Here is a 22,493-nt window from a genome sequence, read left to right on the forward strand (position 1 = left end):
TATTCATTTATTTTTATTTATTTATTTTCATTTTATTTTAATCATTGTTCAAGTACAGTCTTCTGTCCTTTACTCCCATCCCAGCCCACTCACCCATCCCTTCCCACCTCACTCCCATTTCCATCCCCCCTAGTTTTTGTCCATATGTCCTTTATATTTTTATTAAATGCATCTTTTAAGATTTTTTGTGGAGACCTGTGTGGTAGGAAGGTAACTAAGAAGGAAGGCCTTTGAGGTGTTTTAACATGAAAACAGTAACTCAGACCAACTCTGTATAGCCCTCACAGTTTTGATATGACTGGTCCTAGTTGCTATAATAGAATTTCTCTTAAGCAAACTCCATCTCACCAACACCCTAATCAATGAAAACTCTTCTTCCCACTGCTAAACACACTCGCTCTTCCACACACCCTGAGCCTGGAGCTGTCCTCTGTGAGGCCCACTCTCCTTGTTTTTGCCAAATGAGCTGCACACTAACCATGAGTCAGTTTGTTCCCTAATCTGTTTTTTTTTTTCCAGTTGTGTTTGTTATTTTAATCATGTAACTTGATTAAACATAATTTCTGAAATGTGACTTGGAGAGTGTTCTTGCCTCAGAAACATGTAAAAGCCTTGAAAAGCTTCAAAAAGGCAAAGTGCTAAAAACAATCTCTATTATTGGGAAATGATTAATATCCAGATTCTATCCTTGAATTACTTCACCATTATGTTTAAGCAGAGAAATAAAAACCGAAGCACCGATAATGTTTTGTGGGTGTGGTTCACCCAAGAAACATGAAACAGAATTTAAATGCTTTTTTTTCAATCAGTGTTTCTTAATTAACTAGATCTGACACTCCTGATAAGAGGGCTTCGAAACTGTCCTCCACTCTTCTGCATGCTGGATAACCTGTGGTATGTGTTCAATTAACCATCTTCTTTGAAAAAATATGGGAAAAGAACACATGTGAATAATTATAAAAGCTATAATCACTTCATGCCTCCCTGCACCTGGTAAAACTTCCAAAGTGAAACACTTCATTCACTGAACAGCATGTAACAGAAGCATTTACCATCATGGGTATAATCTGTTGGTTGTTCCCAGAGTCCTGGCCCGGCACAACAGTTTCCTCTGAACTTCCACCTGTTTCTGAAGGGCTTTCACTGTATTGTACTTGCACTGATTTGAGTTTGTTCATATGATCCAGCATTCACAGCTTCACATTCAGGAATGAGCTAAACTGTGGGGATTTTGTTTAAAGACTTCAACCTGTTCATTAAGTTAGATGGAACTGTATATACTAAGGTAGTCTAAAACCCTCATAAACAATATTTTATGGTTTGAGGTATAGATTTTAATTCATATGCTTGAATTTTATATGAATTATTATGTTCTTTGTGGTTACTTTATCTGACTAGGGCAGGAATTAAAGGAGTCATTGTTTGTAAAAAGCCTGATAATCTGAGTACATTCAGTAAAAGATGGAAGGAAGAAGCGATGGAGGAAGAATAGAGGAAATGAGGAAAAGAGAGAGAAGAAGGAAGGAGAAAAATGGAGAAAACATGAACAGATAGAGAAAAAACAAGAGGAATAAAAAGAGAAAATGATGTCAGTACATATGTAGAATGTTAACCTCAACTAGAATACATTAGAAATAATAAAAATAAGGTCTTTTTGCTAAGCTGTATTTTTCAAGGAAGCCTGGCATGCTACCTAAAAGGAAAAAAAATATCCTTGATGAACAAGCACAAGGGCAGTGGGTGTATTGTGAAGGGTGGAGGCTGTGGGCCAAGGATCCAACTTCCTTAACATCCTGTAGGTGACCAGTGTTGATAAGCTATGGCTCCTATGAGAATAGGAAGTGGGCAACAGAAAGGCAAATATCAAATGAATCATCACAAATCTGTTCTGCAGAAAAAAAGAAAGAGAAGAGAGAGAGCAGAAAAGGAAAGGAAGGGAGAGGGAGAAAGAGTGTGAGAGAGAGGAAAGTAAATAAATAGGTAAATATGAACTGCTGAGAAATGTTAAGTTTTACTAATTAAAACAACTTAAAGACAGATGTCAGAAGAGGTGCATTACTTCTAATAGCTGGTCCAGAAATGAGGGGAAGGAGCTGCACTTCACGGTCCACCTGAATGCTCTCCTCTGTTCCAAACATCTCACAACGTGGACTTCACAGAAAGTGTGATTGAGGATGGTGCCAAGTGGATCAGAAAAGTAAAATTGGGATATCCAATTATTTTAACTGAAATTCCCTCTGCTCATATCTCTATCTAGGGCAGGGAAGGATTAGCCAGAAAAGTAGAATGCATCTGCTTGTGTGCCTCTAATTTTTCTGTATTATTTCAGAAAAATTAGCATGCAAATAACAACAGAACAGTTTCCAAGTTACACTGAGATCACTCTACATCTTTCCATTTTATGAGGTTATTATTGATGGCAGCATCAGGTGTCCTGAAATTTTAAATGCTGACATGGAATCAATTAAACAGCAAGACAGACACAAATACCAAATAATAAAAACTTAAAAGATATTCTGGAAAGCAGAAATCTGTGATACTCTTTGTTTTTATGGACTGAGGAAAAAAGGAAGTCTGCAAAGCAGACATATGCTCTAGCACTAAAGGCAGCAAATTTTTCTAGGATATTATTTTCTGGTATTGTGCAATATGAATAAATTAATCAAAAAGAGCAATAAGAAGGCTAAATAGATGGAGTTCAAACATCTAGGACACAGATGCAATAGCTATTACCAAGTAATAACTTAGCTTTCTATGTCTTTTGTGTACTCCCAGCTTTATTTTCATCTAAGTAAATACAATCTTACATCTGTGCTCAAAAATAAAATTAAACAAATATATTTTAGAAATTAAGTTGCAAATTGGAATACATCAGAATATGCTCTGAAAAATAGCAAAACAAACTTTGATGGCTTTTTTTGAGAATTTCAAGTTTCACAAATTTTGCACAAATAAATAAAATAAAGTTTGTGTAAATGAATAAATAAATAAATAAATAAACAGTCTTTAGTTATTTCTCCTTATTATTAAATTGCTACTCCAGTCCCGAAGGTAGCAGCTAGGAATGATATTAACTGGGCTAACCAGATTATCTAATTCCAGACATGCAGAAACTAAGTTGTCGTTTCTTAAATATGACTCCAAAATTGAATACATGCTGGAGATAATGCCATAGTATTTTAAAATGTTACCTGATTCAAAATATTCATTACAGTCTACATTGAAGTCTCTCTGGAAAATCAAGTAACATATTTTAATCTTTCCACCTATTTATACATTTCTATAGCAAGGATTAATTTGTAACTTGCATTTTATTTTTATGGACATTATGATACTATACTTACATACCTAATTATTTTTTAATATGATATGGAAGGTAAAATTCCCCAAGCTATTTCAACATTTTGAATACCTTTATAAGCAAGTAAGTCCTGAAAATTGAAGTCAGAGTTTTTCACAACCAACTAACCTTGGGGATTAGACTTGCGGTGTTTGGGACCTTGAGAAACAACAAGAGTCAAGAACCTAAAACTGGGAGTCCCGCACCGCCTGACTTCCAGGTGTGCAGACAGGCTGCTCTTTTCAAGGTGCAGCTCAGCCAAAGGACCATGAAGGCTCAAACGTGTCGGCCTCCACCAAGGTGGAGTAGAAGGAACAATAGAAGTCCTGTTTTATTTTTTTAGTGGGAGAGGAAATCACTGCAGTTAAGAGCATTATTTGTTTTCTGAAACCCCAAGCTGGTAACCTAGTTGTGCCACTGTACTTCCTGACACAGCCATGGGCAAGTTCCTTAACCTTTGTACACCAGAGTTTCCTCATCCATGCAATTGTAATGAGATGCTCTCAAGTCCCAGAAGGGTCTGAGTGCTAAAGGTGATGTTCTCGCTCAGATTCCTGGCATCTTTACACATCCAATAAATGTTTGCTCTCATTATCAATCTTTCCAAGAAAGAGAAGAATTTTATCTTTTACATATAAATGCAGAAAAACAATAAAAAGAACAAATTGATTCTTAAATTCACACTGATCAGGTGTATTAGACCGCTAGTTCTTTAATTAACTTTTACTTTTCACAGTGCTTTTATATATCCTACATAATAGATTATTGAATTTTTTCTTTGTATGAACGCTAAGTAATAAATTGGACAATTCTGTACTTCCATAAGGCCCCACGTGGGAAGATGATGATGAGGACATTTTGGTCATCTCTGCTTCTTTGAAAGTTAGGAGGAGAATACACAAAGAGCAAAACCAGCCACCAAAAAAATCCTCCCCACACAGCCCTGTTGTCCAACATCCACTCCTTAATCAAGTAGAAAAGTAATATTTTTACATGTGTTCAAAGAAACACAGTTACACCATACTAAATGATTTTGAATAGCAAAATTTAAATTATTTGAAATTTTTAAGGGAGAGAATAGAATATATACTTTTTTGAACAGATGTTGGCAATTAAGACATTTTTAAAAATAATTTACCAATGATATTGCTTATGAAGTTTTATTTCTACTTACCCTAACTATATACTATAATATATTTTATCATTTTCTAAGCTGTGAATACTAAACTTTTTAAATGAGATAATATCATTTATTTTTGTGATGTCATTAGAGTGTGACCTGAATTTAGAAAACAAGTCATTCTTGATAATCAAAAGCTACTGCCTACTTATCACTAACCAGGTTTATTCATATGAAAATTTCATCTATAATTCTAGTGTGAATATGCCTCTACATCATCATTAAATATCTTTAATTCACCCAATATTTCTTGCATGTCTTTAAAATCTACAAATGTGATGATGGGTACAGTGAAAAATGTAAAGACAGAAGAGACCTTTGCACTTATCCTATGTAATCTGAAGAGGAAAAGACACAAAAACAAATAAATGCAATATAAAGCAGAATTTTATAAATGGTAGATACAGGGGCAATAGATGCCTTATCTTGGACATATGGAGCAAGTATAAATTATGCTGACTGGAAATAGGAAATATAGGTCTAAAAAAGTCAAGTGGCCTGCCCCAGCTTACATACCAGGAGTGAATGGCACCCCCAGACCTGGAGGACAGCAAGAGAGATAGCCCAAGAAGCGGTGAGCTCGCTTGGGCATTGTGAGGGGTCTGGTGAGGCTGGACAAAAAAGGTAATTCTTTTGCTATGTCTGTTCACCTAACAGTCCCTTTTATCTATTGCAAACATCTGGAAATCTATCTGCCCTTTGAACCTCATTTTAAATGGCCTTGCACTTACACGCACACTTAAAATTACTGTAGCACTAGTACATTCTGCCTTGGATATAATACTGAATATGCTATCTGCAGATTCATATTATATATGATTTGGGTCATCTGTGAGTGATGAAAAACTAAATGAACAGTGGCTTAAATAATGAAGGTGGCTTCTCTCTTGTACAAAAATGTGTCTAGGCTAAAGAAGCCAGTAGATCAGGGTCCCCGTGACTTTCTATCTTGTGGCCACTCCATGTAACCTTGATCTCATGATTCAAATGGCAGTATCTAGTTCCAGTGGCAAGATGGAGGAAGAAAAAGGGCAGTAAAGGCAGGTAGGTGCTGTTTCATAAGGGAGGTTCCCCCACACCACCAAGTGAACTTTTGCTTATATGCCTTTGGCCATTTGTGAGTCATGGGGCCATACCTAGTGGAATGGGAAGTTGGAAAAACCTACATACATTTTTATATAGAATATATAGAATCATACAGAATAATGCTATGTCTGAGATAAAATACGCTTAGCTAATAATCCTCTTGCTCTGGAAAGAGGTGAAAAGGATGCTTGGAGATAGTTAAAAGTCTCAGCTGTATGTCTCAATATATATTTGTTGAATGAGTAAGAATTTAAATGCATTAATCACGTGCTCTATGACCAATATATGACTAAACATCCATAATATAATCCTTGCAATAATCCTAAAAGGCCACTCTCTTTTTGTTGCCCTTTTGTATCTAAAGAAGTTATAATTTGGAGTGCTTAATTAGCTGTTCAAAGAGACAGTGACCAGTTGGATTCAGAATTATTGATACTGATTATCATAATCATTTACCAGAGAATATAACTGCTTATGCAAATGTGTTTACTTGTGTTAGATTTATAGATAATGTAGTTTATTTCTCTTCACACTATTTATCAATTCATTTAATAAATATTTATTAAGGAAGTAAAAAAATGTCTTACATCTTAGGGAGAACAAAAAAATACTATAGCATCTCTGTTCTTATTTATTACCAGTTTAGTCATTGGAATTGCTGAGAGTACTGAGTAAGCCAAGAGACAATGTCCCTAACCTCACACAGCCCACTTAATAAAATAATCTCCTATACAGTCTTTAATAATAAGCTATGAAAAGAGTTAGACAAGAAAAAGGAAACAAACTACAAGGGTGTGGGGAGAAGCTAGGGAAGGCTTCTTTGAGAAGGTGGCATCTAGAATAACAGTTGGCACATGGGAGATGCTCAATGAATGTACTTGAAAATTAATTAATGAGCCCTGACCAGTGTGGCTCAGGTGATTGGGCATAGTCCCACAAAGCAAAACGTCACCAGTTCGATTCCCATTCAAGGCACATGCCTGGGTTGCAGGCCCCGTCCCTGGCTGGGGTGCGTGTGAGAGGCAACAGATCAATGTTTCTGTGCTTTATTTCTCCTTCCCCTCCCCTGTCTCTAAAAAATAAACAAATAAAATATTTAAAAGGTTAATGAATTTATTAACAAGTTGGAAGTCAATTTGGAAGATGTTTTTTTCTAAGCCTTGGGGAGTAGAAGTTCTCATGAGACTCGAATTCACAGCATAAATTTTCCACTCTTCCCATAGCACATAGTTATGGGCTCAGCTGCTCACTGAAGTAAATCAAACAGCTTTATTCTCTCTCAAATGTCCACATGATGAAGCAGAAATATTCCACATATAATAACTTAAAATGTTTTATTTACTAAAATAAACTCCACATGGGCACAGAATACTTGTCAATTGCCCAAACAACTCTCTGCAAATAGTAGCTGCTCAATAAAAACTAGTTCAACTATGGCAGATTTGAATCTAAGAAAATCATTCTAAAATATATTACATCGTCTGTTCAAGTACTAACCAGGCCCAACCTTTCTTATCTTCAGATATCAGACCACGTTGGGAGCATCAGTAATCATCAGATAAATGCAAATTAAAACCACAATGTGATATCACTCCGCACCTGTCAGAATGGCCATCATCAATAAATGAATAAACACCACTTGCTGGAGAGGATGTGGAGAAAGGGGAACCCTTTGGCATAGTCGCTGGGAATGCAGACTGGTGCAACCACTGTGGAAAGCACTATGGAGATACCTCAAAAAATTAAAAATGGAACTGCCTTTTGACCCAGTGATTTCACTTCTGGAAATTTACCCAAAGAAACCCAAAACACTGATTTGAAAGAACATAAGCACCCCTAGGTTCACTGCAGTGTTCTTTACAATTGCCAAGGTATGGAAGCAGCTCAAGTGTCCATCAGTAGATGAGTGGACAAAACAACTATGGGACATTTATGCAATTGGAATAGTACTCAACCGTAGAAAAATAAGAAAAGTTTACCCATTGTGACAGATGGGTGGACCTGGAGAACATAATGCTAAGTGAAATAAGTCAGTCAGAGAATGACAAATGTCACATCAAATTCACTTAAATCTGGAATCTAGTGAACAAACTGAACTAACAAGCAAAACAGAGACAGACTCATGGAAAGCAGGATGACAGCTTTGTGGGGGAGGTATCTGGGGGTGGAAGGATCTAGCAAAAGAGAAAAAGGACTCCTGGACTTGGACAGCAGTGTGGTGATTGCGAGCATGAGGGGGATATAAGGGAAATAAATGGTAATGGAAAAATATATATGTTTTTTAAATAATAAAAAATAAAAAAGTACTAGATAATGCACTCTCAATATTTTTATACATTTACCAAATCTGGGTTAATGCTTCTAAGAAAAGAAGAACTAAGATCTACTGGCAATATTAAAATCACTTTTTTCTATTTTTTTCTTCAACGTAATCATATTTAAGTTGAAGAGATTCTTGAAAGCTACCTTTATGTAAAAATACTGGTTTAGGTTGAATTTCTGCTGGGAAAATTGAGATAGAAAACAATCACATCTACTTCTGAAATTCAACACTCTGTCTCTTAACAGCACTAATGATAATAACAAACACAGGAAATCTCAGCTTAACACACTTTTCTTAAATCAAAAATATAAAAACACAGCCTATGTATTACAAACTCAGAGAAGAAAACTTCAAGGCTATTGAAACATTAAATATAAAACAGAAGAAAAATGTGAGCCAACTTCTGGAAAAAGGACACCTATATCATTTTTTCAAAAACCAAAATTAGAACAAAATAAACCAATGCATACTAAGTACACAGATATTAAGCTGAAACAGCTACTACAACATTTTAATTAAATATATCAATTCTGGGGAAAGTAGCAGCAGTTGCAGCAATAACAACATTAAAAACAAATACATGGAGAGTAGGTAACCAGTGTATGGTACAAAAATAAAATATCCGAGTAAAGGTGTTAATATGGGGTCACTTATTTGGAAGTTCAAAGTTCAGCTCTTTTCTTCCTAAGCGTCCCGCACACTGGTGCTCCTAGGTAAGCAATTGCCTTATAAACTGTTTTTTTTCAATCCTCCCCTGAGGACAGGATTGTTTATTTTAGAGAAGGGGAAAAAGAGAGAGAGAGAGAGAGAGGAAGAGAAATGTCAAAGTGAGAGAGAAACATCAACCAGTTGCCTCTCATATACTCTTGGACTGGCAACTGACCCACGACCTGTGCATGTGCCCTGACCAGAAATCTAACCCACAACCTTTCTTTTTATTAGACAGCACTCCAACCAACTAAGACATACCCACCAGGGCACATTATAAACTGTTTGAATAGAAATAGAAATGGAAGAAAAAGAAACATTCACCACTCTGGGAAGTGGTGTGTCCCCTAAATATCTATTTCAATTCTAAATGGACACCACTAACTTCCCATTTCACTAGGTATGGCCACGTGGCTCACAGATGGCCAATGGCATGCATTTAAGTGTCACATGGTGGTGGTGTCCATCTATTCCACTTTCACTCTCTATGCCAGGGGTATCACCGGGGGCCACATCAGCCTCACAGTTGCCTTCTAAAGGCGAAATGTAATTTTAGGACTGTATAAATTTAACTACTACTTAACAAGGATCAAGGAGCTCGGCACTGCCTCTGGGTAGAAACAAGGTGCTGGGCCAATAAAACAAGATGGAGGGCCAGATTTGGCCCACAGGCCTTGTGTTTGCCACCTGTGCTATATTCAGAGCAGAAATCTCAATCTTCCAACTTCATGCTAAACATTGTTTTTTGGACTTCCTCCAAGTAAATCAAACAAACATTAAATCTCAAAATAAGTCCCTCATTTTTCAGGCAGACCAACTCCTTTCCTGGATTACTGTATTTCTGTTAATGGTACCAAAACCATACACAAGCTCAAAACCCTGAAATGTAATTTTTCTTATTTTTTTTCCTCCCTTCCCTCCCCAACATACAATTCAATCAATTGTTAATGCTTCCCCCTGGAGCACTCTTACAGTTTCATTTTCCATTGTGATTTCAATAGTTGCCAGTCTATTTCTGGTCCTCCTCCAGGCACTTAGTAACAAATACCTTCTAACTGGTGTGCCTGCTCCTAGACTCACTTCTGCATTCAGCTCAATATTGATTCAATAACATGTTACTAAATGCCCCATGAGCACTGGGCATTGTGTTGGGTACTCACAGTATATACTGTCGACATGTCATCTTCCTACACTCTCATTCTTTCAGTGCCAATACCCTGATAAAAACCCCTTAATAACCAGTGTCACTTTTGTCTAGCATTGATGTATTTCGTATTCTGGTGTCTCCTTATACTCTCAGGCTTTCACCCTCCACTCCCCTCACATATATACCCAGCTTTCCAGTAGAGTAAGGCTAGTCCCTGATGCACTCTGAGTTCCCTCCATCTCCTTATGACTTTCTTTATTCTGGTTCCTCCAGCTGGAAAACTGTTCTCAATGTCATCCTCAAAAATGGTGACTAAACTAAATTCACCTTTAATAATTAAAATATAAACAGCTTTTGATGTTTTCATTTTATTAAGACTATATAGAAAATTAGTGTTTCTTCCTTAATGATTCTTAAGACCCAGCTGACTTAACAATAAATCATTTAAAGCCCGGTCTCTTAAGGATATGGATATTTTTACAATCCTTTCATTGTTTAATTGTGACAATTATTAAAGGCCTTATGTTACAGGCAAAACATCCTTTGAAAGCAATTAAGCATGACCATATCCAGTTATGGAGGGATGGGGATCCCACTTACGGCAGACACTGATGCAGGCAAGCTAATGATAAAATGTCACCAAAGCAGCTTAAGTAGTTAGGTCTTGACTTTGTGAATACTTGATGCCTTCTGTTACTTTAAAATGTTTCACATCAATGTTTCATTTTGAAGAGCAATATACTCTTCTCCAACATCTTAACTTATTTCATTAAGTTGCTTCTACTAATGAAAAGGCACATCCATGATAAAATCTGTCTCTGTCACTAGACTGAGATCTCCATCATGGTGGCAATTACCACTTTTTCTCTCAGGGTCACCAATATTTAGGTCCACCTGAGGTGACTGCTCACTCTGTTGTCCCCTGGGTCCCAACTCTGACCTACTAATTCAGAGACGCTAAGGATGGGGAACACATTTAAAAAGCTCTCCAGGTAATTTTTATGTAGTTGAGTTTGAGAACCACTGTCTCAGGCTAGAGGTGAACAGCTTGCTTATGGGCAACTATAAATTTTATAAGATACAGCAGTCACTTTACAAAGCTTTACAAAAATCTAAGACTTCACCATACAACTACCAGTATACCCCCTGAATCTAAAAGGGAACTTCCAAGAGCTGTCAAAGAAAGGATGGTACAGAGACTGTGGATGATGTAGAGCTGGCCTCTCACACAAGTTGCCTGAATTTAAATCTCAGCTGTGCAACTTACTAGTTTACTGAACTCGGACAACTTATCTTCCTGTGCCTGGATTTTCCCTAATGAATAATTAGAGTAATAACAATACCAATTACATGGAATTATGGAATTAATACATGTAAAGCAGTTGAAATAGCACATCGTGCTAGCTATTAGATTATCGTAAAGCTAATACATAATATTATGGATAATGAGGCTCACTTGTAATATAGGTATACATGAATATATTAACTTTTGCTAACTATTCTCAGTTAATTTTAAACAATAACAAACTCTCCCAAATGGAAAGGATTTAAAATTAATTACTGTTTCCAGAAAATAAAGCTTTCAGAATCAGGCCACAGGGCTTGGTGTGCGGTTGCATTTTCAACACAAGGAGGTTTTCACTGAGGCATTTGGGCAGAACAAATTCGTTCAGTGTCGACAGTGGAAATAAGGGGTTCCTTCAGCCTAATCCAAATAGTAATCCCACTAGTTCCCAGAAGATAAACATAAAGAGACAATCAAACCTTTAGGTGAGACTCACTTCCCCCTGCTACTCTGCATTTCTCACCTCTAGGGACTCAGGACAGGCTGTCCTTGCAGCAGTGTCTTGCAGGAGGCACTGCTGCCCTCCTGTTGGGATGAACTGTTGCATAGGAGGTAGTAGCTGGCTAATTCATAAGCAGTGTTTCTCTACAGGCTGGACTCATAAGCAGGTTTAACACCTCTGGGTGAAGCTGAATTTACAGTCACAGGATTACTGAGGAGTGCATTTAAAACACAGAAATAAAGTTACAATAAGAAACTCTGAAAATGGTAGAAAATCAACCTGCTATCTCCTCTAGTCATAAGTGTCAGATACTAGAAAATACAGCTCAGAGGCTGCGTAGATGATCATGTGAAGAGATAAGAAGAGGTAACCATAAATTTGATCAAAGTAAATTGTAAAAGCAGAGATTCTGAACTTGAATATTTAATTATTTTATGACTGTTAGTGACTTGTTACTTTCAATTAATTAAAAGTATCTCCATTTTACTCCACTAGTATCATAAGCTAAAAAATACTACCCTGTTAATATTCATGAGACAATGAAAATGAAGCACAAAGCATTTAAAGTCTCAACATTTGTAAATACAAAAGTTAAATTAAGCCCTGGCTAGTGTAGCTCAGTGGATTGAGCGTGGGCTGTGAACCAAAGCATTGCCAGTTTGATTCCTAGGCAGGGCACAAGCCTGGGTTGCGGTCCAGGTCCCCAGTGGGGGCCACGTGGGAAGCAGCCACACGTTGATGTTTCTCTTTCTTTCTCCCTCCCTTCCCCCCTCTCTAAAAATGAATAAATAAAATCTTTAAAAAAAGTTAAATTAAAGCTGTTTTTCTCATAGGCAAAATAAATAGCAATATAATGAAAAAGTCTTTTATATAGGGTGCTTTATTGAGTCATCTACTAAGAGTTTAATAGACATTAAAATTGTGTTAAAGTTATTCACTGTACCTTTATGTTCTGTATTTTATGAATAATAGTAATAAACATTTTCATCTATGGTAATGTGATTATGATAACAAATTTATAAACATGTGCAAGAAGTTAAAACAAACATTTAATTTTTGACATTTCAGGAACACGATGTAAATGGGATGAAGAAGATGAATATTTTGGTGTTTGGAACCCAGGGTTTAATTAGCAGAGCTCTTGTCAAACACCTTACAAATGTTACCCATGCCCATTTGATGTTGCTTATGAAAGTCATTTGCCATGATTGCAGGGAAGTATGGGTTATTCAGCTTCGCAGAAAGTGTGAATCCTCTGCTGCCCAGATGGATAAGGCATCCCATACACTGCAGACAGACACACCACATATGGCACCAGTGATATCGTGCTTAGGTTGAGCAATCCAAATGTCTGTACATAACAGCTGAACCCAGACGGCGAACTGAGTTGTTTGGGCACCTTCAGTACCACTCAGCACAGTATAATGACCATGTGAAACTAATCACTACCTCCCTTCCATATCTTTTATTCAGTACTCTCTCTTCTGTTAATCAATAATTTGCCTCTATCCAACATAGTTTTTTTTTTTTAATTCAATGTGCTGTGGAAATCAACTTAAATCAGGTTACTTCCTATGCTCATGTTGGCTACAGTGCTGGAGAAAGGAAGGCAAACTGTGACTATAAAGGTATATTAGCTGCTATGATTGAATACATGTAACTGGCAGAGTGGAAAAAAGACATGGTAGTCACATCTATCTTTGGAAATAAAAAGCAGGAATTCCAGGAATCACTTTACAGAGAAGGGAATAAAGGAGCAGAATCCAAAGACTGGTAGATGGCCAATAAACAAGACATGAAGTGTATATGCCTGAGCACAGGAGCGGAACCAGCCAGATGAATCTGAGGACCAGGACCAGAATGAAATGCAGGCCAGTAAGACCGCGTGTGCTGGATGTCAGAGAGGAAGTAACTTCAGAAAGAAAAGAGATTCCTGGAGCAGTTTCTTTTAAATTGAAGAACAATTGCTATATGCTTGATCATATATTCCATAGCTCATAGAATCTGAAGTTAAGATGCAAAACACATTCTTTAAAGCTAATAAGCAAGCAATATGCAGTGTATTAGTATGAATGTGGTCAGTGACCAAATAATTAGAGATTGAATATCTTCAGTACAGAAGCATCACCATTTTTATTTAATATTAAGTGACTTTTTGTTTTTAAAAATAAAAAAGTAACATTTAAAAAACACCTATGCACGAAAGTTCCATTCTAATAAACAACTTAAAAGAAAATAGTGATTTTCCATCCAAGATTACTGTATTTTAAAAAAAAGATAATTAGAAAAAGTGATATATTAATGTCAAGATATAATTATTCTTAGAAAGTTGTTTAATATGGATGGAAGTGTATGAGTCATAGCTTTTTCAGGAAAAACCAGGCTATTTTTTTTTACTTGAATGGAGAAGTAGTAAAGATAGATTAGATTCTATACATATTTATATGCATGTAGAATACATATACATATGTAATTTGGGTTCTATAATTATAAACAATCTAAAAATGAAAAATATATACTTCTTAATTCAGTGTTTCTAAAAATGACTTTTTTTGTTTCAAGGAGTTCCAGATGTCTGTAAGTACCAAAAAGTTTTCACACATATTATGTACAGGTTTTTGAGTGAAATACATGATTACTCTATTTTTATGTCATTTTAAATTCTACTGTTTGCAAAGTTTTTAAGAATAAAACCCTACTATATATGGAATTTGTACTCCAGAGATAAAAACTTGTAACATAATTTGCACTCACATAATTCTTTTTTTGACTCATGTTTTCTACACTATTATTTTTGTTTAAAAATGTAAAAATCAGATGATCTTACTTTGAGATATCTTAAATTTTCTAACAATGAAGAATCTAATAGCCATTTGTGAACATAAACTGTTGAAAATACTTAAAAATTTTATAATAAATGAATAATGCTTACTTATGAATTGCCACTAAAAGTGGAGTGCCTTTCTGACAAGGATGTAGTGTTGTTCTGGGTCCCTGTAGTGTAGGGACTTTCTGGGTCACATAGTTCCCACTATCCTTCCTCATTTTTCTTCACTGTTGTTTTCTCTCTTTCCATCAATGAAATTATTACTACCCGTGATTTCAACAATAAAGTGCCCCAAATCATCAAACAAAAATACTTTTAAATTTTATTTTTCTATTTTTTTATGTAACTCAAACAATACAAATCCAGGCTTTATAAACTGGTGAAACATATTATTACAGCACAGTCTAAGGAGGACCTGCAGCAGGTCTGGGGCATATAAATGCCTGGGGCAACCCAGGCATTTATATTTTTACCCAGCAATCACTATGATTCCTGTACATGCTACAGATTGAGAAACTAGTCTCTCTTCCTCCCACAAACTCTGTGGCATGTAGAAAAGGAACATATGAAGATCACATTCACATTTTCTAAAAAGAGTAATAAAGCATTTAAAAGAGAAAGATCAAACTTATTTTTCTGAGTGATAATATACTAGCACTGAAATTATTGGTAAATTAGCTTTCAAAGAAAAATTATGACTTTGCCTAGGTATACCCTTCAAATAGATTGGCAGGTAATAATATAACTGTAATACATAGTATCACTGGGTTTCACTCCTCTCATTTCTATATATTATATTAAATTAGTTTTTGGTTTAACAAAAATTCTATTAAAATGGGCTGTTTGGATAAGGTAAAATATAATGGTTCAAATAAAATGGTTAGCAGGTGGTGTAAGACCAGGCCACAAAAATTGCCTGGTTTTTTTACCCCGTTTGCTTTTCTGAATCTTATATTCAGAGCATTTGAAAGCAAGTGCTCTTTTCTCCAGTGCCCAGTAGAACACAGAGGTGGCCTTTATTCAGTACATGCCTGTTGAATGAATAAAAAAGATGAGGGTGAAAATACAATAACACAAAACCACCTCAGAAATTTTTAAAGATACAATATTTTAATACATGTAGCTATAAAAAAGAAAAATAACAAAAAATAATTTTCTTTAAAAATAAATAAAAAATAGTCATCCGGATTGATCTAAGTCTAGTTAGCCAAGTACTCAGAAGGTTTAAATAAGTTTTTTTTCATTTTTATATGAGATAACCCAAAAAATATTTCTATAATTGTGCAAAGTTATTATATCTCACATCAGTCAGAAAGAGAAACAGATATTCTAGGATGGTAATAAATCAGTGTTTAAGGTAGTAGTTTATTAGCTGAAAACAAAATCCATCTGAGGAAATAAAGGTCATAAAAACTTGGGGGAAAAAAACAGGTTTCTGTTTAACTGTACTCATTAGACCAATCCTCTAAATCTGGAATCAACTATGAAGATTATGGTGCTGTTAAAAACTGCATGCTGAGTGTGTAAGTTTAAAGTGGTAACTTTAACTTTCATCAAGACAGGGAACAAAATGTATTGAGTATGAATTATTGCATGTGTGTCATACACCTGAAAGATTGGGGGGTGAGTGTGCTCATCCTAAGTGAATTTAAGCAAAGTACTCCAGTGTTTCATTTGAAGGACTGATTATAAATTAAAAATTAAATGACACAGGAAATTAATAATGTTCAGCACAAAAAATTTAGTACATGATTTATCTTTCCAGAGCCTCTTAGATATGATTTTCTTTTAAGAAGGGGATAACCCTTTACATTTTAGAAAAATAACTTAGTAAGATTTTATTAACGAATACAATAGCATATACATGCTGTGAACACAATCGCAAGTACTATTGAATAACAATGGTTAGTTTTCAGTTTTCCTTCCATTATCTGCAAGGTATCTTCATCTAATATGAAACCCTTTTTATTCACATTTACTGCATTTCTCTAAGAACTCATTATCTTTGTACTAATAGCAAAATAATAATGATAATAGTAATCATAATACATTGCTATTAAAAAGAAAATAAATATTTAATTATTCTGCTTATGTTAATCATTATATTTATCTAACTATAATCATGGGATAAAGAGAACTTAAAATTCATTCTTTGAAAGGCATATGATGCCTTAGTGTTATGATAGCAAAAAACTGGGACAGAGTAAAGTGAAATATCAGGACATGAAACTTTAATACGGTGTTTCACAGAGACAACATCGTAAAGTATGGTATTTATAGCTTATCAAAACATGCCAGTCACTGAAGCTCACAAACATAATATGCTAAACAGAAACCTTGATGCAAACCTGTGACATTATTTCCCAGTTGTTCTGTAATTTTGCTCTAAATCTTAATTTCTAAAGTTTTATCATGACCTCAATTCCACAAATGCATTTCATAACAGTCAAGTGCAAAAAAAAAAAAAGGTCTCTAGAATGATTTTTAGTTAGTAGAACACAGGAGCTTTTTTTTTTGGTCTATTTTAAACTGTAGTTGGAAATTCATTAGCCTGTGATGGAAACTATACAGATGTGCCATTTCCTCTATCTGGATTTCTCATTGCATGTGTAGCTACAGATTAAAAAATGTGTGTAATTGTATAATTTAAGAAGTAATTCCTGCAAATTCATGCAAGTATAAATTTGTACAATCAACCAAAAATATCAGATAGCTACATGGAGTCATCCAGATGAAAGAAATCTATATAGGATATTCAAAACTTCACAAGAAATCTGAACAAAGAAAACACCTGAGGGAGATTTTAGCCCTGCTCCTAAAGTTTGGAAATCAAGCCACTTGGCCATAAATCAAATTTCCTTCCTCTGAACTGCATGTAGAGCAACCCCTGTATGCTGCACCTAATGTCACATCAAAGATTTCCATATTAAAAATTGCCTTGATACAAAATATGTAGTAAACAGATAAAGCTGATCAGCTACCTACAAAAATCAAAATTCTGTTGAAGCTCCCTATTCTAAAGGAATAAGGCCAACCTTTCAGTATGCATGAATCCTAAGGCACACTAAACTCAGCCAATAAATATGAACACATTCCTCCAGAATTTCTTCATGATGTTCACCAGACTCTCACCTAGCATCTTTGATCACACTGTTCCCTTGGCTTCTAGTCTCCATTGAAAGAAAGCCATCTTTCAAGGCCTACTTCAAGATCTATCTTTTCCATGAGGCTTTCTCATGATGATTAATTACTTTTTCTACTGACCCCACTGTTGTACTGAATTTTCCTTTTCTTTAGCATACATTGATGACTAGTTAGAAGTTATTAATGTTGTTACCCACCCCCCTCACTCCAACAGAGGCATAATCTTTTCACAGAAAACTGGTTTGATCACCTTTTGTATCCTCCTATTATGTAGTTTACTATCTCACTTCAGAGAAGTGCTCAAAAGGCATTTAACTGAATTTAATATAAGGTGCTGGCATTTCTACCATGCATCCCATCTTTGGGAAATTACTTAATATCTTGGTCTTTCACCATGTTCTCCTGTTTTAAAAAGTAGGTGGCTGACAATAATACCTGGAAATATATATTGAAATGCCTTTAGATATTGTATTGCCCTTTCTTTGATATGCACCTTGAAATAGGGATATTTATAACCCAAGAATTAAAAAAAAAACACTCTGAACACACCTTTCTATGGAATGTATGTTTCCCAGAGTTTCAGAGTTGATAGACAATTTGGACCCTTAACTAAATTATCCTTTCTTCTGTGACCATGAAGAAAAGTCATGTTTGGGGTCCCACTGTCTTCTTTCTGAAATGACTCTGGTTGTTCTTTGGCTGTAACCTTGTCCCATCCCATCTGTTACCTGAATCCATGACCATCTGTCATTTTCTGCAGCTGTCCAGGCATTGATAAGCCCCTTCTTATTAAGACGAGCATAGTAGGGGTACCACTTCTGAAGACCAAAAAGAGCTCGGTGAGTAGATGAAGCTGTGATTTGCTGATTAGATATGATTCCGCCTTCAATTCCCAATGGGCCCGAGCATTCTGGAAACAAATCAGAAAAGAAATGTGAATGTTATTAGAAATAATCCATATTGGAAATGTGGCTGTTTGACTTGATGAGAGATATTTTCCATAGATTTTGAATTGTACCACCATACCACTTAAGCTGCACATACTTCACAGATGTTTTGGATCACCACATGAAAGAAATATTTTCTGTACCTCATGGCACTCACTTCTTTCTCTCTTTGAGTGTGGCATGCGAATGAACACTTCCCTTCTGCATTATGACTCTGCAATATGTACAGTTTTCCTCTGGCTGTTGATCACATCAGCAAAAGTGTAATGCCCTTAAAAGGCCTCTATCACATTTCTTATTCCTAGGGAATAGCATGCCTCATAAATCAAAAGTTCTCAATAAGTATCTGTTTGTCTATTGTTTTTTCTAACTTCCTTCTGAGTTTGTATTCAAATAATTTTTATTGACTTAGCTTTCTCACTACTATGAATTTTTAACTTAAAATTTTATAACCAAGGTCAGTTATAATTCTACAAAAAAAAGCCATGTGTAAATCTGTCAACATTTAAAAACATAGTAATAACTTGTGATATATTATAAATAATAGAAAATATGTCAACAATATTTATAAAGCAGGTAAACTTTCTAGAATTATAAACAATAGTACATATGCCACTCAGTAAATCAAGATATTAAAATATTTATATTTCTAAAATTTTTATTTCAAAATTCACTACATATTGGAATTATGCAATTATATTTTAACTTTCTTTTTTCTTAAATTGATGACAAAAATTTAAAAGAAATTTCTTAATACAAATTTTGAATACTAAAATTGAAGCATAAAATAATCAAATGACATGTTCTCACATAATAAATTTATTTAAATTTTAAAACAGAACTGGAGGTCAACCTATCTAAAAATTACAAATATTTATATTACATATATTTAAATTGTATAATTATTTCATAAACTTTCACCAGAAAGTACATGTATTATAAATTCAGTTTTAAAAATTCATAAGTAATATTATAACTAGTAAAAAGTAACATGTAGCTTTCTTTTTTCTATGTAATTTTTTTATGTATTGATTTTAGAGACAGAGAGGAAAGGAGGGGAGAAAGAGGAAGAGAGAGAAAAAGAGAGAGAGACACAGTGATTTGTTGTTCCTCTTATTTATGTGCTCATTAGTTGATTCTTGTGTGTGCCCTGACCAAGGACCAAACCAATTTGGTTTATTGGACAATTTTCTAACCAACTGAGATACCTGGACAGTTTTCTTAATTTCATTAACATTTCATATACTATCCTCAATGTTCTTGCCAGATTTGATTTGTATAAAAAGTATAATAATCCTATTATGAAATATACTATAATAATTTATCAGGATTTCTGAAAATAATGAAAGGAACACACTACTATTGCAAATGCCACTCTAGAGAAGTCACCTTGACCAGTGATAGACATCCAGCATACTAGATAGATTTTAATTACTATTGAAGTCCAACATTTGACTGTAATGAAATGTTTATATCAGTTTGAGGTTTGAGGTTAAAAATAGGAAAGAAATAATTCTGCCACTGGATTATAATATTTTAACTTTACAAAGTTATATTAGTAAATTTTTTCATAAAGACATGTTTATATGTCTCTTATTTCTATTCCATCAACAGAGAATAAATAGCTCTAAGCTCATTACTAACATTTCCCCAATTGTTTTAAAACCTTTAAGCACTTTTCATTAAAAGGATAACAATCTGGGGATAAATAATCACTTTAATCAGATTTTATTGGTGAAATGACATTAATACACCAAAAACTGCCCCTTTGTGACTAATGATTAATAAATAATTCATGTGATAAGTTAAATTTAAATATTAAAATATTATAAAACATGTAATTAGAGCTGTTTAGCACTTTATGAAGGTACGCTGTATCACTTTGAAGTCATTAAATTAAGACGCCATTTGTTTTTAGAATTGCAGTATTAAGAGCCACAGATAATAATCTAATTTTCACATTCTAAAATAATTAATATTGAGAACTCAGATGCTGAGTCTCTGGATTCTTGCTTTACTTCCCATTTTATATGATATTTGCAGAGTTCATAAAAGCGCTAAGACCTTCCTGATGACACTTTGATCTTAACAACTTCAGGAGGCTGACTTTTTGGAGTATTGCCACAGAAGGAGTCTCAAGTACTATTGTCTCTGATTTGTACAGTGACTGGGCGGGAAAATGCAGCAGGCACAGAGGCCATTTACTGTAGGCCAGTCAGGAGAAGGATAGAGCTAGAGAGCCACCTTTGATCAACTAAGCTGCAAAACGGCCTTAGAAAGAACTCTGTACCATTGAATTGTGTACTTCTAAAAACCTCATGGTGAATTGTACATCTTCACCAAATTTGTAACCATTTAAAAAGTGATTAGTCCTCAAACCACACTGTTTAATAAGTCTACTTCATCAGCACCAACCAACCTTCCCTTATTAGCTAAATGGTCTGTAAACATATTGGTCACGAACTGTTGCATTTCATATAAGCCAAACACCAATCAGCGATTTTAAAAATACATTTGCATATTTTTTCACTCTGCCCATGAGTCTCCCATTTTTTGTCATGTCCTCACTAGTCATTTATTCAAACAAAATATAATTCAAAAATATCTGTGACATGCTATATAAATATAAGCTTCACAGTTTAAAAGTATTTTTACATAAGCTATCTCATTGCTGTAATGTCAGAGTTACAAATACTGAATTTCTTTACTCAGTCCTCAATTACACATGGCTTTTAAAAATAAGTACTTACAATATTCACTTACATTCTGTATGCTGCCAATCACTCAATTCCAGCAAAGGAAACATGACTATGGGTCGGGGTGGGGTGGGGCTGAGGAATTACGGGGCCAGGGGGGCCAGGGGCCCCTGGGGGTTGGGGCTGGGGCTGGGTGGTTCTTGAATGAAGCATGAGTCAGTGAAGCATCAGCTTACTTCCTTACTGGTTAGTGGTCCTCACTTTTTCTCATGTAAAATTCAGGGTTATTATAAACCTAATTCACCAATTTTTGAGGAAGTAAAAAGTAAAAGGTGCTTTGCCTTTATTAACTATAAATTATTGAAAAACAGTGAGGTTGGTTCTGTAAAGTTACACATAGATTTCTCTTTTGAGTTGTGGAGATGCTGACCTTTAGCTCCTACGAAAGAGGTGCTGGGTCTTGACACTATTATGCCCTAAAACGCATGTGGCAGCTTCTGCCAGGAAGAGCCCAGTAAAGATGAGCTGAGTATTGGTATTGGAGCCCTTTTTTTCCTACACAGTAAAACTAAAAAGCAAATACAAGTCTCATACTTTATTTCACACTGGAAAGTTGTCACGGCAGCAGCTTTCCTTCACTGATCATTTGGACCACAATCAAATGGATGTCATCATAATAAAAGGTTCAAAATCCAATTTCCTTTTGCCCATGCAATCCACCTCCCCAAAGTCCTATTAAATTCAACAGTTATAAAAACTAATGAAGGAGTTGCAATTCAGAACGCAAATGATTATACACCTAAGATTAAGTGACCTTAAGCAGTGCACAACAAGACGCTTAAAAGAAAGATAATACAGAGCTGTGCATTGTTATCACTATCGAATGAATGAGGGAAGGATATAAAATGCTACTTTTTTATCTTTAATTGTAATTTTTTCCATGATGATTTAGTACCCTTAGGTGCCCCTCCTCCCAGCAATCACCACACTGAAATACTATTTGATGAAGAATGTAGTATTACACGAACATTCTGAAGTTTGTACAAGTATCCACATGTATTTCATCATATAATTAAATTAATATTTTAAGGAAAAAGCTATGACTACATAATAAATGCAGAAACTTGTGAAGAGGATAGTTAAACTTGCAAAAGGTAAGTTTTGAATTTAAACCAAAATGCTCTGCTTCCTAAACAGAAAATAATATCAATTGATAAAGTGAAGAGTCCAGTAATTCTTCAAGAAGTTACTGATTCTGGGTCTTTTTCCTCTGCTGTAATTTTATATAATAGATGTGTACTTACACAT

The 22,493-nt window shown here is 35.0% G+C and overlaps 1 protein-coding gene across 3 annotated transcripts in view; it reads right to left on the bottom strand.

The window, feature by feature from the left end:
- The window catches only part of EDIL3 (EGF like repeats and discoidin domains 3), a 397,987-nt gene that overhangs the window by 108,788 nt on the left and 266,706 nt on the right, over positions 1 to 22,493 (bottom strand). For all 3 annotated transcript variants that reach the window (XM_028525846.1, XM_036020498.1, XM_028525854.2), the window contains one exon: positions 18,271 to 18,452. In XM_028525846.1, the coding sequence (XP_028381647.1) occupies positions 18,271 to 18,452 (182 nt within the window). The remainder of the gene's footprint in view (positions 1 to 18,270; positions 18,453 to 22,493) is intronic.

Source organism: Phyllostomus discolor, chromosome 3 (genome assembly GCF_004126475.2).
Source record: "Phyllostomus discolor isolate MPI-MPIP mPhyDis1 chromosome 3, mPhyDis1.pri.v3, whole genome shotgun sequence".
NCBI lineage: Eukaryota > Metazoa > Chordata > Mammalia > Chiroptera > Phyllostomidae > Phyllostomus > Phyllostomus discolor.